This window comes from Zootoca vivipara, chromosome Z1, assembly GCF_965207765.1.
Source record: "Zootoca vivipara chromosome Z1, rZooViv2.hap1.1, whole genome shotgun sequence".
Classification (NCBI taxonomy): Eukaryota; Metazoa; Chordata; class Lepidosauria; order Squamata; family Lacertidae; genus Zootoca; species Zootoca vivipara.
Window position 1 is genome coordinate 63,139,867 of NC_142583.1, and position 20,304 is coordinate 63,160,170.

Sequence of the window (20,304 nt, forward strand, 5' to 3'; positions counted from 1 at the left end):
GTGAAAAGATCCCCCAAAAGGTACATGATTCAAAGGGATCCGTTTCGCTTTTTCAATCTACCTGTTGTCGTTGGGTGTTTGCTTAGCCCATCTTTCAAATGTAGCTATTATAGGTATTTTTTTTTAAAAAAATACTGCCCTTTATGCGCAAGACCACAGGCAACCCCCGGCATCTCCAGTCACAAAGGAACTTGGATATTAGCACCAGGAAATCCCAGAAACCTTGCTGGCCAGAGCAGGAGGATCTTGAACTACGTAGGTAGAGCAATGGCCCAACAGCCCCATTTTTCTCTGCATCTTCCTCCCCCTGGATAAAGGCAATTTATTAGTACAGTCAACACAGCAGCAAAACACAAAATCCAATCAGCAGGTTGTCTCCTGGCAGGACAAGTGCTAAATTCTGATTTTCGTACTTGTGGGGAAGGGCAAGTAAGAAATCTAAATGATAAGAATCTATTTTGCAACCCAAGGAAGAGTGCCTGTAGGACAGCAAGGGAAAAGCCAAGATATGTTATGGGGGGGGGGAAATGAAGTTGGTTTTTTATCTCAAGTTACAGTTATTAGGTTGGATTTAGCAGCTCCCCCCACCCAACTCCCCAAGCAACAGAGACTGAGCTCGAAATGTTTTCCAACCAACAGATCCCCTTCCAAAACATGTCATTATCACTAAGATGAGTGCCAGAGCAACCCATCCCGTCGTAAAACAGATCTGGCTTTTGAAGCGCATTCCTGGTGTGTTTGGAAACATAGCTTACGAAAGAGAAGTACTAATAAATGAAATGTACAGTGTGCAGCAGCCCCGTTTGATTCTCAAACTATACATAGCTGTCACGAACGGTATCTCGTCCAGTGTATGAATGGGGATATTTCTCCACTCGTAGATTGCCAAAGAAGGCTAGCCAAAGTGCCAGAGAACATGATAATAATTACAATAAAAATTAGGGAGGGAACAAATAAAGGAAGGGTTGCTCTATTCCAGGCATCCCCAAACTGCGGCCCTCCAGATGTTTTGGCCTACAACTCCCATGATCCCTAGCTAACAGGACCAGTGGTCGGGGAAGATGGGAATTGTTGTCCAAAACATCTGGAGGGCCGAAGTTTGGGGATGCCTGCTCTATTCTCTCCCCTCACCCCACATTTTTCACTGTGTTGTGGTTGCATGCCTATTGTTAGCATCCATATGAGGAAAGGAAGCCAAGGTTTCCTAGAAAAAATTGTAAGGAAATGCCTGGCAAAGTATTATACCATGGGTAGGCAAACTAAGGCCCGGGGTCCGGATCTAGCCCAATTGTCTTCTAAATCCGGCCCGAGGACAGTCCAGGAATCAGCGTGTTTTTACATGAGTAGAATGTGTCCTTTTATTTAAAATGCATGTGGGGCATAGGAATTCATTCACCCCCCCAAAAAAATAGTCCGCCCCCCCACAAGGTCTGGGGGACAGTGGACCGGCCCCCTGCTGAAAAAGTTTGCTGACCCCTGTATTATACTGTCTTCCAGTCTATGCATGGCAGCACACGACTTGTATGTCGTGAATATCAGTCCCATAGGACCAGTGATATGGGTTTCCTGGGAAAAAATGAACTGGAAAATTTTATTTGGTGGGGGGGGGGGATCCCATGCAAATTAGTCTATATTGTGCATAGGATTTTTAACTGAGAAAATGTTCCCATTGCATCTAATTTGCATAGCGTAGTTGGCCTAGGAATATTTTCAGTTGGCATCAGAAAAAGGACATTTTGATATAAGTGTGTGTGTTTTTAATAACCAATTCAACAAAGGAGAAAACAGAAAAAATAAAACACGGAGAAAAGGGGGGAGTGAAAGAGGGGGAAGGAAGAAACCTGTGCATCCATCTTAATTTAAACGTATAAGTTGATACAAGCCACCCAAATGTCCAGATAGGGACCCACATGATTGGCATTTAGAAGAAACATGTTCAAATGTATCAAGGGCTGTGAGGTCGTCAGATCATTGCAAAATAGACACTGGATGTTTACACTTCCAAGCTTGAAGTTTAAGTGTCTAAGCAATAATAAGTTCTCACAACACCTGCTTTTTGTAGTCCAGGACATCTGGAGGACGCCAGGTTGGGGAAGCTGCCTTAGGAAGTGTGAGGCTAAATCAAATGGAAGCAGGTTGTCTCTCCTGCCACTCAACCAGGCAGAGGGACTTCTCAGTAGTGGCGCCCGCCCTGTGGAATGCCCTCAAGGAAATAAACAACTATCTGACTTTTAGAAGACATCTGAAGGCAGCCCTGTTTAGGGAAGTTTTTAATGTTAGATGTTTTATCATGTTTTAAATATTCTGTTGGGAGCCGCCCAGAGTGGCGGGGTATAAATTATTATTATTATTATTATTATTATTATATCAACCACCGCTGCTTGGATCCTGTGAGTGTGGCCTGCTGCAAGATTCTACATGCACCCCATTGAAGTGAATGGGAGTTGTGTAAGAGCAGTATAATGCCATTGCACAACTCAGCTCCCGTTAATGTCTATGGGATTATGCAGGAGAGATTCCCAGTGGATTGTCCCTTTAATTCCTCTAATTTTTGCTTTGGTTTCTCTTTATTCCTCCTTGCAATTTTGTTTTCCATTTTCCCTTCAGCTCTTGATGTTTGAACCTCGTAATTTGTGTTTCCGCCCCACTTCAATATCATATAATGCAGGTGATTGTGTACGATTATGCACCCACTAATTACTACCCTGAGAAAATTTAATGGGGAAGCAGGGTGAAGTTTGTAATTTTTGTTTCATCAATCAACGTTTATAGGGAGAATGTAACTGCGCCAGGCGGGCCTTTAATGGAGTTAATGTTTCTTTATGTTCCCGGTGATAAATAAGCACACCCGTGCAAATAAAAATTACAAATTGAATGGTTGGCAATGGGAGTGGAGAGTAAGTTGATAGGAAAGTAATAATTAGAAAAAGAATAGGCTGTACATTTGGTTCATTAGTTTATAGCAGGCATCCCCAAACTGTGGCCCTCCATGTGTTTTGGCCTACAACTCCCATGATCCCTAGCTAACAGGACCAGTGGCTGGGGAAGATGGGAATTGTAGTCCAAAACATCTGGAGGGCTGAAGTTTGGGGATGCCTGGTTTATAGGCTGTGTGTAACAGTGGGTTGGAACAAAGAGTGATTCTGTATGGATCCTCCCAGGCCCTTCTGCCAGGACCTTCTGCCATGTGAGAGCAGCTGCAGTGTGGCTCCCCCTAGTGCAGGCATGGCCAGACTTGGCCCTCCAGCTGTTTTGGGTCTACAACTCCCATCATCCCTAGCTAACAGGACCAGTGGTAAGGGATGATGGGAATTGTAGTCCCAAAAAAGCTGGAGAGTCAAGTTTGGCCATGTCTGCCCTAGTGGTAACATCAAATGACCAGGACCAGATGGAGGTGCCCAATTCTTGACCTCTCTTCCCCTTGGCAGCAGCATCCCTCATAGAAACTGGGCCAATGCTGGTTTGCCACTCCTTTGGTGCCTAGGGAGGAGACACATTGCAGCATATCACCGTTTCATTTGAGGAGGCTATTTCCTGAAGCTAGCCATGCAACCATCATTGAGAACTCACTGTACTGTTCAGAAACTCTTGGAAACGGCAAGTTCTGTGAACTACTGCACTCTCATTCTCTCTCTCTCTCTCTCTCTCTCTCTCTCTCTCTCTCGTATTTTGCTTTTTTTCCTACAGTGCTTTTAAGATATAATAGGATCAGATGGGGTGGGGGAAGTAAAGATGGAAAACCAAGACAATTAAGCTATGGGGAAAACCAAAATTCAGCTTTCATGAGGGACCATCGTCACGAGAGTGAAATATCAAGGTAGCCTGAATTGGTCCCTTAGGGACCGTATCTAATACATTGGCCAACTCTGTGGAAATGTTTAATATTTGGGTCTAATTAGGAATTCCTGATGTAAAGAAGAAGAAAAAAACCCACTTATGCAAGATGGCAGTGGGGGTTAGCCTATACTTAGAAAATTTGTTTTCAACTGAACATTGTGACCTATATACAATGCAATTTGCTAGGCCTAAAGTTTCCTAAATGCCGAAAGTTTCCATTTCGGCCAGGAAACGCCATGACTTCTGTGCCTCTGGTTTTATTTTTCTAGGCTTTTATCATTGCCGTTCTTCGTTTTCAAGCTTGCTGCACAGGTAATAAAGAAAATGAATCAAGCTGCAAAACGGGAAGTGATCATTCACTCTTAAGGTGCCCTCTGGAGATTTTGCAGCAAAGCCTCGTTGCCTGGGACAGTTTTACTTTGTTTTATGAATGCAAGTCGGAAGAGACCCTGGAGGGTTTCCAAAGTACTGTGTTGAGATTTGCTTCCTTAGATGGATGAGCCTCACACGGGCAATAATGAAAGCACGGCGTTCCGGGGCAAAGGTTGCCCTTCAAGTTGTGGATTCAGATCCATTCGTTTTCAAATGAATAAATATATTTCAATTTCTCAGTTTCTTGGGCTCATACAGTGCGTGTTTCATGGAGTGTTGCTATGAAGAACCTGTGACCCCTTTGATGTTGTTGTTCCAATAGCAATTGGAGAGCTGGAGGTTCCCCCTCTTCACCTTAAATAGTGTTTCACACAATTACTGTAAGGTAGCCGATGGGTCTCAAACCCCCGGTGAGTTAGGGACTTCCCCTGTGTGTAAAGACAGGCTCTGGCAGTGCTATGTACTGAGCTGAATCCTAGAAGCTGAATCCTCTTCTTCTGTTGCTACTACAAGCCGAATAAAGAGCATGAAATTCACTCTCGACTCCGAATATATTTCAGGCAGATTTTGTGGCCAAGACCAATGGTGGGTCCAATGGTCAAGAAGGCAGTTTCTGTACATGCTGTAGAGGGAAGAGGGGCAGGTGGCATACCTGCCAAGTTGCTGTCGGAGAAATAAGGGACCTGGCGGAAGTAGCAGACCGGAAGTAGCGCTGCCGCCATTTTGGAACTGGGCGGAGCATGCTCAGAAGTGACTTTTGATGCTGCTTTGCCCAGTTCCAAAATGGCCGTCGCGCCAGAAGTCGCACTGCAGTCACTTTGGAACTGGGCAGAACAGCATCAAAAGTCGCTTCTGAGCTTGCTCCGCCCAGTTCCAAAATGGCCGCCACGCCAGAATAAACCGGGGGAAAATGAAAAAAATCCGTTTTTTTCAGCTAGGAACAGCTGGAAAAACGGGGATTTCCCAGGGAATACGGGAGACTGGGCAGCTATGGCAGGTGGGGCTCATCAACCTGGGAAGGTAGCCCATGTAGGAGAAGGAAAACTCTGATCCTAAGCTTCTGCTGCCTTGCGAGACATCTTCAGGAAAAGAAATGCTAAAGAGCAAATCCTACCTAAATCCAGAGTGGAGTCCCTAAGATGGTTGGATGGCATTTTGTGGGCCTCCTTCCAGCAACTCCTGCAGCCAAGCTGGTGCCAAACATATTGCTCTGCTTTCCTTTGGACTACATCAGCAAGGCCACGAGGGGGGGGGGTATTGTCATCTGGGCAGCCCAGGACCTCCACAGACAGGCTTGCACCCCGGGGAGGGCACTTGGGTGCTGCTAATGCAGTGGTTTGACATCTATTGTCTCTCGAGACAGATGGATGCCAAGAATAGGGTAAGATGGAGTGACTAACCTTCAGCTCTCTGGGTTTCATTGGACTCCAGCTCTCCACATTCCTTACAAACAAGCTGTATATAAATTTTATGAAATGATAAATGTATAAAATTGACCATGCTGGCTGGGGCTGATGGGATTTCAAGTCCGCAACATCTGGAGGGTCACAGCTTTCCCCCTTCCTGGCTTTTGCAAGAAGTCTACATAGCTTGAGTCATCTTAGTTTAGTGGAGGGAATAGGACTGAAGAGGGATGTGGTAAAGGTAAATTAAATGGTGTGTGGTGTGGGGGAAAACAGAGAAGTTTTTCTACCGTTCCCATAATACCAGAATATTCAGCCATTGCTTCTGACTGGAGATTCAGTAGGAGACTAGAGGAAATGCTTATTCTCCTAGCTATGGGTGTGATAGAACTTGCTGACCCAGGATTTAGTGATGACCACCAGTTTTGATTACAGTAGTACCTCGGTTTAAGAACAGCCCTGTTTATGGACGATTCAGTTTACGAACTCTGCAAAACCGGAAGTAGTGCCCCGGTTTGCGAACTTTTCCTCAGTCTAAGAACGGAATCATACCTGCCAAGTTGCTGTCGGAGAAATAAGGGACCGGGCCGGAAGTAGCAGACCGGAAGTAGTGCTGCCGCCACTTTGGAACTGGGCGGAGCATGCTCAGAAGTGACTTTTGATGCTGCTTTGCCCAGTTCCAAAATGGTCACCGCGCCAGAATAAACCGGGGAAAAACAAAAAAAAATTCGTTTTTTTCAGCTAGGAACAGCTGAAAAAACAGGGATTTCCCGGGAAATACGGGAGACTTGGCAGCTATGAACGGAATCCAAATGGTGGAAGGGCACCAGCGGCAGGAGGCCTCATTAGGGAAAGCACGCCTCGGTTTAAGAATGGTTTCGGTTTAAGAACGGACTTCCAAAACGGATTAAGTTCGTAAACCGAGGTACCACTGTACTTGAAAAAGGCACTAGGGGTCACTTCCAGACGACCTGATTACTGTATTGAGCGTTTATCCTGACTAGTTAGCAAAAGGTTGTGGCGAGACTTGACATTGCCTTTGTATTTTTCATTATTCATTCTGGTTTGTTTGCATAGGGGGTTGTTGACGTTGTGTCAAGGAAGTCCTACACTTCCCAGTGCATTTTCATATCCCCTCCTTTTCCCTTTTGAAAAAGGGGGGCAGTGAAATGGATTTGCTCCAAAAATGCTCCAGATCAGCTTAAATGGCACAAACTTGAATTTCCCAGTATGTGTTTGAATTCCACCCCTAAACAGCAACAGCCTTGAAGCCCCCATAGAGAGGCATGGAGGATAGATCCATCAATGGCTGCTTGTCATATTATGACTGTGTGCAACCTCTGTGTTAAAAGGCCAGTGAGCACCAGCTGCTGGGGAAAACAACAAGAGAGGGTTGTTGCCTTCATGAGTTGCTTTCAAGTTTCTCAGAGGCAAAACAGGAGAGCACAGGAGAGGGTGAAGAGACGTTGCTTTGGCATTGCAAATTCTAAAAATCGCCAAGAGCAATGCACAGGTAATTTGATGGAAGCATTGCTGATGTCTGTCAGTCAGTTTGCAGTTACAGAACAGAGTATCATTCTGGTAGAACCATGGGCTGGATTCAAATCCACAAGTCCTGCTAGCGCAATGGGACTTCCCCACCTTCTACTCTTCCCACACCTTCCCCAAATGTGCTTGGGAGGTTCAGGACAACACCCAGAGTACTCCCAGAGCACAGGGCAATTGGAGCAAAGATCATTCCATCTTGCAGGCAGAAATGCTTGCACTTCTTGGAGACTTGTGAAAGTTTGCTTGACCTCGCTGGTGTTGCTAAGGCAGGCATCCCCAAACTGCGGCCCTCCAGATCTTTTGGCCTACAACTCCCATGATCCCTAGCTAACAGGACCGGTGGTCGGGGAAGATGGGAATTGTAGTCCAAAACATCTGGAGGGCCGAAGTTTGGGGGTGCCTGTGCTAAGGTAACCCAATGCACCTGGCACCCTTATCGCAGAACATCCAAGCATGGGGGGATGTGCTCCTCAAGACATGAGACCAAGCACTGTGTTGTTCAACCCATTGTTCATGTTACACCAACAGCACTGATGGAACAATCTTCTTAGCGTTCCATTGAGTTCCATTGCATGCAACTTCAGCTAGATTTCACATTTGATAAATTACAACCACAGCCCTGTTCCTACTTATTAATCATATGGTTCAATCTTCTGAATCTCATCATGGAGCCAACAAAAATGTAATCTCTGCCTGTGTTTGTTTGTTTGTTTGTTTGTTTGTTTGTTTGTGAGTGTATGCTTCCATGCTGTAAGTATTTTGGGGAAGGATTCAGTTGCAACAAATGGTACAACAAATTTTCCGGGCCCACATCGCCAAGCTGAGTCCCTGGCATACCCTGTTTGAAGGATCAGGCAGCAAGTGATGTGACAGGCTTCAGCCTGAGACCTTAGAGAGCTGTTGCCAGTAGAGATGCAGGGCAAGGGGCAGGGGGGCAGAATTCAATTCAGGTCGCAGTTAAGCAAGAATGTATCAGAGCTGCACAGTATGAGAACTGAAAGACAGCCACCCTTCAAAACTCACACTTTTCCAAATCCTGCGATGCTGATCTCCAGCCGATTGGTGTTTACAAAAATGCATATGTTAGGGGAAGGTGTGCATAAAAATGCACGTTTGTGAAACAACAAACAAAAAATGCATTATATTAGGAGAAGCTGCTTGCGAAAAACATGCACACTAGTCAAAACTGTGGGCAGAATTGTGTTTAGCAGGAGAAAATCACACTAAAATACTGAAGAATCTTCCTGAGGATTTAATAACAACAACAGCACCCTGCAAAACCGCTGCAGAAATGTGGAGGACTGAATTTAAAATGGGGAAATTGAGAAACTTAAGAGAATCGAAATCTACAGATCCTTCCATCCCTAGTTCAGGCAGTGCTAGGCTAGATGGACAAGTAGTTAAAGCAACAACTTCCTATGTGATGGATGTTTTAGGTTGCAGAGAAAAATGTAAACTACCTTCCTGGGCACTGGACTGTGAATACCAGAAGTTGTGCATAATGCAATCCATTTATATGCTGCAAATGAACATGACTTTTGCCTTTCTTTCTTTCTTTCTTTCTTTCTTTCTTTCTTTCTTTCTTTCTTTCTTTCTTTCTTTCTTTCTTTCTTTCTTTCTTTCTTTCCTCCTCTCTCTGGTTTACTGAATATAAGTGAGAAAAAGCTCATCACAGATGCCCTGAGTAGAAACCAATTTCTGAAGAGGCTGGACCCGCAGCAGATCAGAGATATGGTGGAATGTATGTATGGGAGAACGTACCAGCAAGGGAGCTACATAATCAAACAAGGAGAGCCGGGCAACCATATATTTGTACTGGCAGGTTAGTAAACCACATTAAGTTGTACATTTAAATGGCTAGCACTGGGAGTTTTGCTACTTAGACTTGGTATGAATGTGCTATGCTGCAATCTTAGCCCCACTTACCTGGGAGTGAATCCTGTTGAATTAAGTAGGACTTGCTTCTGAGTAGATATGGTTAAACTCTTAAACTCAGGGTTGTGGGTCCGAGCCCCATGCTGGGCAGAAGATTCCTGCATTGCAGGGGGTTGGACTAGATGATCCTTGTGGCCCCCCTCCAACTCTACAATTCTATGACTCTAATATTGCAGCCCAAATGGAAGATAGGGCTTTGCTTCATCTCATCCAGCATCCATCTCCTTGATAGTTTACAAGCAGGGCAATCCTTTTGTCTCTGTAAACTGCACACTGTGTCTGAACCCAGAAGTTCCATTAGCTACTGTGGCCAGCAATGTTTCTAGGCAAATCAACTATTATTTATGACCGCAAGAGGAGCATTGTAATAATGTGTGTTGTGCTTTAAGTGCCTTCCTACCTCATCCATCCATCACAACAGCCCTATGAGATGAGTCATTATTAGTATTATCCGTTTATAAATGGCCAGCTGGATAGCCCACCTTTCCCTATCCCAGAAATGCTCGCAAGAATTATGGAGACAGCTTTCCCTTTTTATTTCTCCCACTTTTGTTGTTGTTGTTTAGTTGTTCAGTTGTGTCTGACTCTTCGTGACCCCATGGACCAGAGCATGCCAGGCACTCCTGTCTTCCACTGCCTCGCGCAGTTTGGTCAGACTCATGTTGGTGGCTTCAAGAACACTGTCCAACCATCTCATCCTCTGTCGTCCCCTTCTCCTTGTGCCCTCCATCTTTCCCAACATCAGGGTCTTTTCCAGGGAGTCTTCTCTTCTCATGAGGTGGCCAAAGTATTGGAGCCTCAGCTTCAGGACAGCTAAACCCATCTAGGTTTAAGGTTGCTGAGGGTTGTAAGGAAACCCTTGTTCCCCTCTCCGAGCCTCGGTTCCCAGAGTTCTCTGTGAAGGGGGTTGGATTCTTAAATCGCACCCCGGAAAATTGCAAGAAAGGAGACTCTGACTAAACGTCAGGAAAAACTTTCTGACAGTATGAGCTGTTTGAGAGTGGAATGGACTCCTTTCAAGCAGAGGTTGGATGGTCATCTGTCATGGTTGGGATGACAGTTGGGATTCCTGTATTGCAAGGGATTGGACTAGGATGACCCCAGGATCCCTATGAATTCTACAACTCTATGATTCCATGAAATTGTAGCTCTGGGAGGGGAACAGGGGTCTCCTAACAATTCTCAGCGCCCTTAACAAACCACAGCTCCCCAGTTGTAGTACTTTAGATATGTTGTGACTGTCACTTTACTCATGTACAACCTGATGTAACTTGAGAGTGTGCTCCATTGAATTCAGTGGCACTTCTGAGAAGGCATATCTCAGATTTTCCCAACACCCCGATTCATTGTTGTGCTCATAGCCTGCTTGTGATATATTATTATTATTATTACCCTGCCCATCTGGCTGGGTTTCCCCAGCCATTCTGGGCGGCTCCCAACTGAATAATAATAATATTAATATTAAGCAATAAAACATCAAACATTAAAAACTTCCCTAAACAGGGCTGCCTTCAGATGTCTTCTAAAAGTCAGATAGTTGTTCATTTCCTTGACATCTGATGAGAGGGCGTTCCACAGGGCGGGCGCCACTACCGAGAAGGTCCTCTGCCTGGTTCCTTGTAACCTCACTTCTTGCAGGGAGGGAACCGCCAGAAGGCCCTCGGAGCTGGGCCTCAGTGTCCGGGCAGAATGATGGAGGTGGAGATGCTCCTTCAGGTATACTGGGCTGGGACCCTTTAGGGCTTTAAAGGTCAGCACCAACACTTTGAATTGTGCTTGGAAATGTACTGGGAGCCAATGTAGGTATTTCAAGACCGGTGTTATGTGGTCTCGGCGGCCGCTCCCAGTCACCAGTCTAGCTGCCGCATTCTGGGTTAGTTGCAGTTTCTGGGTCACCTTCAAAGGTAGCCCCACATAGAGCGCACTGCAGTAGTCCAAGTGGGAGATAACTAGAGCATGCACCACTCTGGTGAGACAGTCCGCGGGCAGGTAGGGTCTCAGCCTGCGTACCAGATGGAGCTGATAAACAGCTGCCCTGGACACAGTAATAATGCCCAGGAGGCAACATCAGCACCAGGCGGGCAGTTCTGTGGAAGAGTGGGCTTCAGTCTTCCTGGGAGATGTTGGGAGAAACCACAGTGGGAGATAACTAGAGCCTGCACCACTCTGTCATTGGGGCATATAAATGGCTAATCCTGCAGGGCTCCTCTTCTTACAATATGGGAAGTAAGCAGCACTGCAAGGCAAATGTCTGGAGTGAGACTGTGGGGCAGATTCAGCTCCTTCACCCCTATACCCCGCTTTGACATTCACAATGAGGCAGGCAGGCATACTTTGCCAAGATGTGTGTTTAAATAAACATGGCTGCTGCCGTCACGTTTAGTGTGACCTTTGGTGCAATTAACACTGCCGTAGTTCTAGCTGAGTCGATAGCTAAATCGAGTTACTCCTAATTAAACCAGTGAAATCAATACTAGGGAGGAAATAGCTCCCCTGAACACAGCGTTGAGAGCAAAACTGTCCTTTCCTCCTCGAAAAAGGTTTGCCTCTAATTTCCACTGGCTCTTCCAATATTAGAACCATTATTCAATGTTTAGCAAAATAGCTACTTTCTGGACAGTGTACCTGTGATATATTTGACTCTTTAGCCTCAAAGGAAGCAATTGCAGCAAAGAAACACACAGCCACGTTCAGAGATCACCTGCGCATGAAATCTTGCCGTTAGCTGAAACGAGGAATAAAGTTTTGGATGCAGAAGGCGGTAAAATATTGTTAACTCTAATAAAAATCCATTTATCAGCGAATATATAAAAAAAGGTGTAAGAGAAATTGCCCGGAGCAGAATCTTCATGGAGGGATTGTAATTTATCTTGCCGTAAATATTGAAAATTGGGTGTAAAGCTCATGTAGGGGTTTTAAGCTGTAGGCTTTAAAATCCTTTGAGATTTATTCTTAGTTCCCAGTTCTAAACTGCTAGGGATAGTTCACACTGACACTGAAGTACTAGCTAAGATATTAGATTACCTGGCTGACTGGTTTTCTGGTTATGTTTTATATAAAAGTGACTGTAGGAACCTGCCTCGTAGCTAGTCAGTAAAATCGCACACCATTTTTGATGCTGTCTTTTTCTCCCCGCAGAAGGCAGGTTGGAAGTCTTTCAGCAAAACAAACTCCTCTCTTCGATTCCTGTGTGGACAGCGTTTGGGGAGCTGGCCATTTTGTACAACTGCACAAGGACGGCCTCGGTGAAAGGTGTGTGCACTTACTTAATCCTTCACAATTTTGCAAAAGCGGAAAAGCAACCCTCCCAAGGCTGCTCGTTCCTGATAGAAGAGATTCTAATGACGATGAGACAAACAGAGAAGAGCCGTACAGTGGCCATGTGGGGGTCTTGTGAGACAAAACTTGCAGCTTTGGGTCTGATGCTGCACAGCAAGGATGAGGAGCCGGATGTTGTGTGGTGATGTCCCTCGCTCCCCAGGAAATAAGACACAAGACACAGTGAAATAATTTTAAGTGGGCGAAAAGGCCACAACTTTATTGGTTCCGGATGTTGAGCGGTATTGGCTTAGGCATTGGAACCTAACCGACTATATCCGACTGTAACCCGTGTGTTACAGTCTGGGAGAAATTAACCACCAGAAAGGAGCCCAATGATGTACATCTACTGGGACACCTCCTGTGGCCACCGTTGGGGGGTGCCATAAGGCCCTGACCTCCGCAGGCTCAGGACAAAGCTACCGCCCCCGGAACCCCTTTAACGGGATTAAATCTCCAATTTCTGGGCGGAGAATGACGTAATCTGCCCCCCTTCTTCTTTTATGCAAATTTCCAATGCGCTGAGAGCCGGGGCAGAAGAGGCTGAGCCTGCCTCCGGCTCGTTTAAAAGAAGGGAAGCCTATTGGTCGACCCGGGTATGACGGAGGCGGAAACTCCCATCTCGCGAGGGGGCCGAGCGCTCAGCCCCCATCGCGAGAGTTCGCTCAGGCCACGCCAACAACACCACCTCCGTGAGATGCGGAAGTGGCTTTGTTGGACTCTCATCAGGACCAGTGAGCATGACCAATAGTCAGCGAGCTGTCATCCAACAACAGCTGAAGGACCCCCGGTTCCCCATGCCCGCCATAGAGATTCTGAAGCACAGCATCTGTTCATCTCTAGCTATGGCTATGAGGCCTTGGGCAGCTGAGGTTGGCGGAACAAGCAGTTGTGAGGGGATTTAGCAAATGGAATTCCAAAACTGGAGCAGCAGTTCAGGGGTGAAAGGGCAAAATAAGGTAGCTCAGGGTTAGAGGTGGGCTAATCTGTCAGTTTCAGTTTCTCAGTTTTTCAGTCTTATGATCAGCCCTCCCCATTTCCACCTCAGTTTGCAAATTTATTTATTTCTTTTTTTAAAAAAAAGTCCTCCTGAAAAATTCATCAGCATTCTAGTGCAAATTTCTCCCAGCATACCCTTTTCTTGGACGCAGTTTTGTCCTATATGCACATTTGTGCAAAGTGTATTTTCCCTAATAAAATATTAGGGACTATTAATATTTTCTCTAATATAATGCACGCTTGCATGCCATTTTCAGTAATATATGCATTTGTATGTAATCAGCATATGCATTTTAGTACATGTTAGTTGGCTGGAGAACCGCTCTGCAAAATTCAGAGGAGTGCAAATTTTGAAGGCCGGCTGCATTTCAGTTCACACATAGTTTTGGGAAGTGTGCTTTAGGTAGGTTTGCCTTTAAATGAGAACTGAATCAAACTGAATCAAATTTTGTCTCTGTCTCTAATCAGGGAAGGCAGATGGACAAATATATGTGTCAGGCAGGCAGAGGCTAATCTAATAGGTATGGGAAAACATCCCAGTAGTTTCCCGTGACATGTTCCCACAATGAAGTGCCAAACAAGACCTGGGGAGGTTACTGGTACATAGGGATCTGATCGGTGCATCATTTTCACTCTTGGAAATGTGAGTTCCTCTAAGAGGTTCCTACTATCCGCTCTGAAGTAGCAACAGTTCCCTTCTCTGGCCTGTTGGCCAATGCATTGGCCCAGAACTCCTAGCTCCAGAAGCCTAGTTAGATTCTTGAAGTGCTGTTGGAAAAAGGATCTTTTTGCATGTTGCTCAGATGCAATTCATATTTAGAAAAGCTCAGCACGGAACAATTTCTGCTAATCTCATACAAGAGGCAGCACCATGCAGATTAGTTTATCTGCCATGACCACTTTCTATTTTGATTCTCTCTTGTCCCCCCCCCCTTTTTCTTGTTTTTACGAAGTGCTCCTGAGTTGTCAGCTCGTTACAGCCCCAGGTCAGGTTTTGAGCAGTTTTTGGTGCATGTTAATTAGCAGCCTTTGTCGACGTTTCTGCTTAGCATCCTAAGCACAACTCGGATGTTATTAACTTCTGGGAAGTCTGAAGATTTTTTTTTGGGGGGGGGTATTTGTATTTAATAGCATGCATACATATTGCAGCGGGAATGAGAAGCCCTTTTGATATTAGGGGCAGATTTCCTTCTGGACAATGTTCCAAGGGCCACACTCCAACAGCGAGCAACGCCAGACGCAAAAATGGGCTGAGCAATAGGTGTCAATTTTACTTTTGCACAATGGGCCACTTTCTACATATACCTCTCTATCCTTCATCCAGGCAAGCAAGAGTCATTATCATAAAAGAAAGAAATATTATCCACGGTATTAATAAGAAGGACCGTCAGTTTGTTTATATTTTATTCTTTCTCTGAAAAGTTCAGAGCAAAATACCAAGGGGCTATTTCATCCTTCTGCATGTAGGGGTGGACCGTGGTAATATACCACCCTGTGCATTTGACACCCTACCCCCAGCCTTTGTGGCACCAGCTTAAGCTGGCCTTTGGGAAGGAGGCATGAGGCTCTGGCAGGATCCTAGAGCCCTCCTACCTCCTTCCCAAAGCTCGGTAAGCACTTGCCTGGCTTTGGGAAGGAGGAAGGAGGACTCTAGGACCCTGCCAGATCCCTAATGCCTCCTTCCCAAAGCTGGGCAAGCGCTTACCAGGCTTTGAGAATGCACCCATCTTGGCTGCACACCCGGTGTGGCTGCAGGGCTCATACTGCTCAAAATCCATCTCTGCCCCACAGCAACCCTATGTGGCAACTTAGGGGGGGGGTCAGGGAATGGGCAAAGGCCACCTGATGTCAGGGACTGAGCATAGGAGGAATTGTGGAGACAACCTCCCCAGCATGACCCTTCCAGAGAAGAAGAAGACAGTTCAGAATTACAACAGGCGTTTGAGGGAGGTCACAGCTCAGAGGAAGATGAGGGGGAAAGTTGGGAAATAATAGGAGAGGAGGAGGCAGAGCCAGAGGAGCTGGCTGACACTTTATCACTAGAAAATATTCCAGATCCACCATCTTCCAGAACCTGGCGAGCCTTAAAAGTAGGAGAGCAAAGGGCTTGGAGACAGATGGCTCTAAGTGGCAACCATAGAGGGGTTGGCGAATGAGCAAGTGGGAGAGCTTTACTTGGAGCAATGTCATTATTCCAAGAGGCTGCATTTCTAAGCCTCTCTCTATAAATATTGAATAAAAAGCAGTTGGTAAGAACTTTCGTTGTCTTATCCGTTCCTGGCAACCTGCTGTGGGGATTGGATCTCTGCCACCTGCCACCCACTTGAACACTATTTTCTTTATCCTGGCACTCTAACCCAGCGGGTAGCTATTGTGGTGCCTCCCAGATACTGTTGGACTCCAGTTCCCATAAGCCTCGCTCAGCAATCAAGGATGATGGGACTATTAGTCCCACAAAATCTGGGGTGCATCACCTTGGATCTGTTCCCTTAGAAAGCTCTGAGCTATTGTTAGTTCTTTGCTATGAAATCGTGCTGAGAATGCCAATTATTCATTTACAGCATTTATAAGCTGTCCTGGAATAGAAATCGTCCAGGGTGAAACATGAGCAGTTGCTGTGTAAAATCATATCATCACACCAGCGAGGTGTTGCAGCTTCACTGGCTGACAATTTCTGCTACGAGAAGGTGATACAAAAATCCCACTGTGAGTGTGAATGCCTTCTCAGTTTCACGAAGAACCTCAATGTGCTCACTTCATTGGATTTGCGCTGGGTGTACCCGGGTTACTGTAGAATTGTTTAACTTCTTAATTTTGCTTTTCTTCCCTGCTTGTTCCTAAAGCTGTCACCAGTGTGAAAACATGGGCATTAGACAGAGAGGTTTTCCAGAATATAATGAGGAGGACGGCACAAGCAAGGCATGAGCAATACAAAAACTTCCTCAGAAGGTAAACAACGCATACACTTGTTTTCTCAGGATAGACAGCTAATTATTGCTGCATTTAGTGGGGAGTCTGGTGCATTTAGATACATTGACTTCATTTAGGCAGAATGCTGCACACTGTGGTTTAGCATTAGGAGAACTCCCCTAGCTTGACCTGAGCTTGCAGCTTGCGAGGAGGAAGTCAAAAACTTCAAATTCTGTTTTATATTAACCACGGTTTAGCATGTCATCTGAACCCTAAACTGTGGTTAAATTTAACTGTGGTCAATGAAAAAAATGCCAGCTTCCTAAGCTACTCAGATGATATGGCAAGCTGTGGTTAATGAAAAACAGAAGTGATGGCTTCTGAATTGATCCTCGGGGCAATGCCAGTAAAGGGTGGAGCTTAGGGGGAAGATTATGCTCATGACATTAAACTAGCTGGGCAGCACATCCAGATTGCTGCTGTTTTGGGGTGGGATTCAGACACATAATGGACAAGTACAGTTTATTGGGACTTCTTGAGCAAAAATCCTTCTCCCCACAAATATTGGACTTTTTGTGAAAATGAAAGTGATGGGAAAATTTACTAGATAGTGCATCAGTGCTTGTTTCGACACATTGTCTAACCACTCTGCAAACGAATCAGAATGAATGCTCATTAAATTAGGGTTGCCATATGTCCTCTTTTTCCAGGACACACCCTCTTTTTCATGGGTATGTAAAATGAGAGTCGTCATAGTGATCGATAGTTAAAAGTAAAAGTTGGCAAATGTGCCCTCTGTTTCGCTCTTCAAAATATGGCAGCCCTACATTAAATAGTCAACATTGTCTAAACTCCCTGCAAATGAACCTGGATGAATGTTCAATAAACAGGTCACCTGGAAGAAGCCTAACTGTATATTACTGAAGATAAGCAGAGATCCAAGAATATCAGTCAGTCATTCAATCCTCTTGTTTTTAGATGGCAGAGCCTTGGAACAGATTGCCAAGTAAAACTTCTCTAGCGATTCAGATTTGAATTGTTGTTGTTGTTTAGTCGTTTAGTCGTGTCCGACTCTTCGTGACCCCATGGACCATAGCACGCCAGGCACTCCTGTCTTGCACTGCCTCCCGTAGTTTGGTCAAACTCATGTTCGTAGCTTCGAGAACACTGTCCAACCATCTTGTCCTCTGTCGTCCCCTTCTCCTAGTGCCCTCAATCTTTCCCAACATCAGGGTCTTTTCCAAGGATTCTTCTCTTCTCATGAGGTGGCCAAAGTATTGGAGCCTCAGCTTCACGATCTGTCCTTCCACGGAGCACTCAGGGCTGATTTCCTTAAGAATTGATAGGTTTGATCTTCTAGCAGTCCATGGGACTCTCAAGAGTCTCCTCCAGCACCATAATTCAAAAGCATCAATTCTTCGGCGATCAGCCTTCTTTATGGTCCAGCTCTCACTTCCATACATCACTACTGGGAAAACCATAGCTTTAACTATACGGACCTTTGTCGGCAAGGTGATGTCTCTGCTTTTTAAGATGCTGTCTAGGTTTGTCATTGCTTTTCTCCCAAGAAGCAGGCGTCTTTTAATTTCGTGACTGCTGTCACCATCTGCAGTGATCAAGGAGCCCAAGAAAGTAAAATCTCTCACTGCCTCCATTTCTTCCCCTTCTATTTGCCAGGAGGTGATGGGACCAGTGGCCATGATCTTGGTTTTTTTGATGTTGAGCTTCAGTCAGATTTGAATGTTTTTATTTAATTCCTTACTGCAAGCTGCTTTGACATCAAGTACCCACTTAATGACTCACTGATTGCGGGTGAAGTATCTGCAAATCTGCCGTGGACATTAACTGATTTCAATTACATCTATATTTAGTAAATAAAGTCAATGAGGCAGACATAGCAATATGTCTTGAGAGCAGGCTTGCGGACGGAGAAAATTTTATTTATGGAATTTCTTGCTGGTCTTAGGGCAGGTTACTATAACACAATGGTACAGTATTAGAATCAGATTAAAAATTATATTAGAAGGCCAGATTTCTTGCAGGTATTTTGATTTTGTCTTGTAGCCCACAACTTGTGTGGCTCTATATTCAGAGCTAGAAAGGCTATCAGTGCCTATTTGCAGTGACAATGTTCTCCTTCCGTTATATGCTTCAGAATACCAGTTGCTGGGAATCACAAGTGAGGAGAGTGCTATTGCCCTCACGTTTTGCTCAGGGGCTTCCTGTGGGCATCTGGTTGGGTGTCGGGTGAGCTCCCATTACTTGGTCCCTGCTCCTGCCAACCTAGCAGTTCGAAAGCACATCAAAGTGCAAGTAGATAAATAGGTACCGCTCCAGCGGGAAGATAAACAGCGTTTCCGTGCACTGCTCTGGTTCGCCAGAGGCGGCTTTGTCATGCTGGCCACATGACCCGGAAGCTGAACACCGGCTCCCTCAGCCAATAAAGCAAGATGAGTGCCGCAACCCCAGAATCGTCCGTGACTGGGCCTAACGGTCAGGGGTCCCTTTACCTTTAACCTCAGTAGAGCTCTTCTTTCTGTCACAACTATTTAGCAGCATATCTCTTTAAGGAAGCAGGTAACTTAAATAATAACAAAATATTCCATTATAACTACATAGTGTTGAAAGCACCGAAAAATACATTTTTTCAGGGGTATATTTTCAATTATTTAGCTCACGTTGGTTCTCCTGTGCTACTGCTAAGCCTTATATCAGTACCCCCTACCTGAGTATCATTTGCTTACTCTTTTAGTTGCTTGGATAATTTCTGTTTTGAGAGTTATCATGCATAATATCCTTTTGGATTGGGGGAAGTATTTATCTTATTTAGGTCATAAAATTTATACACCACTCGATTGTAAAAACCCTAAAACGTAACAATACAGTAACTAAAAATAACCTAGCTACCCCGACAATAAATGTTTACAACAGGAAAGCTAAAGCTGTGTGTATAGGAGTTGAAACTCTACATACAAGTTGAATTAAATGCAATCTTTTGATCTTTATATTTCAAAGTGTTTCTCTGCTGAAGAATCTACCTGAAGATAAACTGACAAAGATTATAGACTGCTTGGAAGTGGTAAGTAGTTTTATACCCAATGGCATGGGCTTCCAATGAGATCTCTTGTATTCTGTTTTAAAGCTTCAGGAAAAATCCTGTATGACAGACAGCAGTTAGCCTGGGATTACGTGGTATAAAATAATGTGTTGTAGATTCACATCCACTTTAAGTAACTGGCAGAATCCAGCTGGTGCCCTTGTGCTCTCCAAAAGGACTTTTGATCCTGCAGTGCTTCTGGAAAATCAGCTCCAGAGAGTTGGGGGGGCCCTCTGGAAGAGGAGTGAAAGTGGGCCACACTTTCAGTAGAAGGAGGCATGGGGGGGGGAACTGGCCAGGGGAAGGGAAGATTGGAAAAATACTCCTCCTGTTAGTGGTTGCCTCCATTGGATCAAAAACCTTTTGATCAAGAGTTCAAGGGCACTAATTGGTTGTGCTCTCATTGTAGCATGGGAAATGGGCAGATTATGCTGTCTAATCCTATATATGTTTACTCGGTGCTGGAGGAGACTCTTGAGAGTCCCATGGACTGCTAGAAGAATTATGGTGCTGGAGGAGACTCTTGAGAGTCCCATGGACTGCTAGAAGATCAAACCTATCCATTCTTAAGGAAATCAGCCCTGAGTGCTCCCTGGAAGGACAGATTGTGAAGCTGAGGCTCCAATACTTTGGCCACCTCATGAGAAGAGAAGAATCCTTGGAAAAGACCCTGATGTTGGGAAAGATTGAGGGCACTAGGAGAAGGGGACGACAGAGGACAAGATGGTTGGACAGTGTTCTCGAAGCTACGAACATGAGTGTGACCAAACTGCGGGAGGCAGTGCAAGACAGGAGTGCCTGGCGTGCTATTGTCCATGGGGTCACGAAGAGTCGGACACGACTAAACGACTAAACAACAACATGTTTACTCGGGGTGTGGGGGAT

The 20,304-nt window shown here is 45.2% G+C and overlaps 1 protein-coding gene across 1 annotated transcript in view; it reads left to right on the forward strand.

Moving 5' to 3' along the window:
* The window catches only part of PRKG2 (protein kinase cGMP-dependent 2), a 71,767-nt gene that overhangs the window by 12,710 nt on the left and 38,753 nt on the right, over positions 1-20,304 (forward strand). The window contains exons 3-6 of the mRNA XM_035112345.3: positions 8,816-8,982; positions 12,234-12,347; positions 16,256-16,361; positions 19,338-19,401. Of these exons, the coding sequence (XP_034968236.3) occupies positions 8,816-8,982; positions 12,234-12,347; positions 16,256-16,361; positions 19,338-19,401 (451 nt within the window). The remainder of the gene's footprint in view (positions 1-8,815; positions 8,983-12,233; positions 12,348-16,255; positions 16,362-19,337; positions 19,402-20,304) is intronic.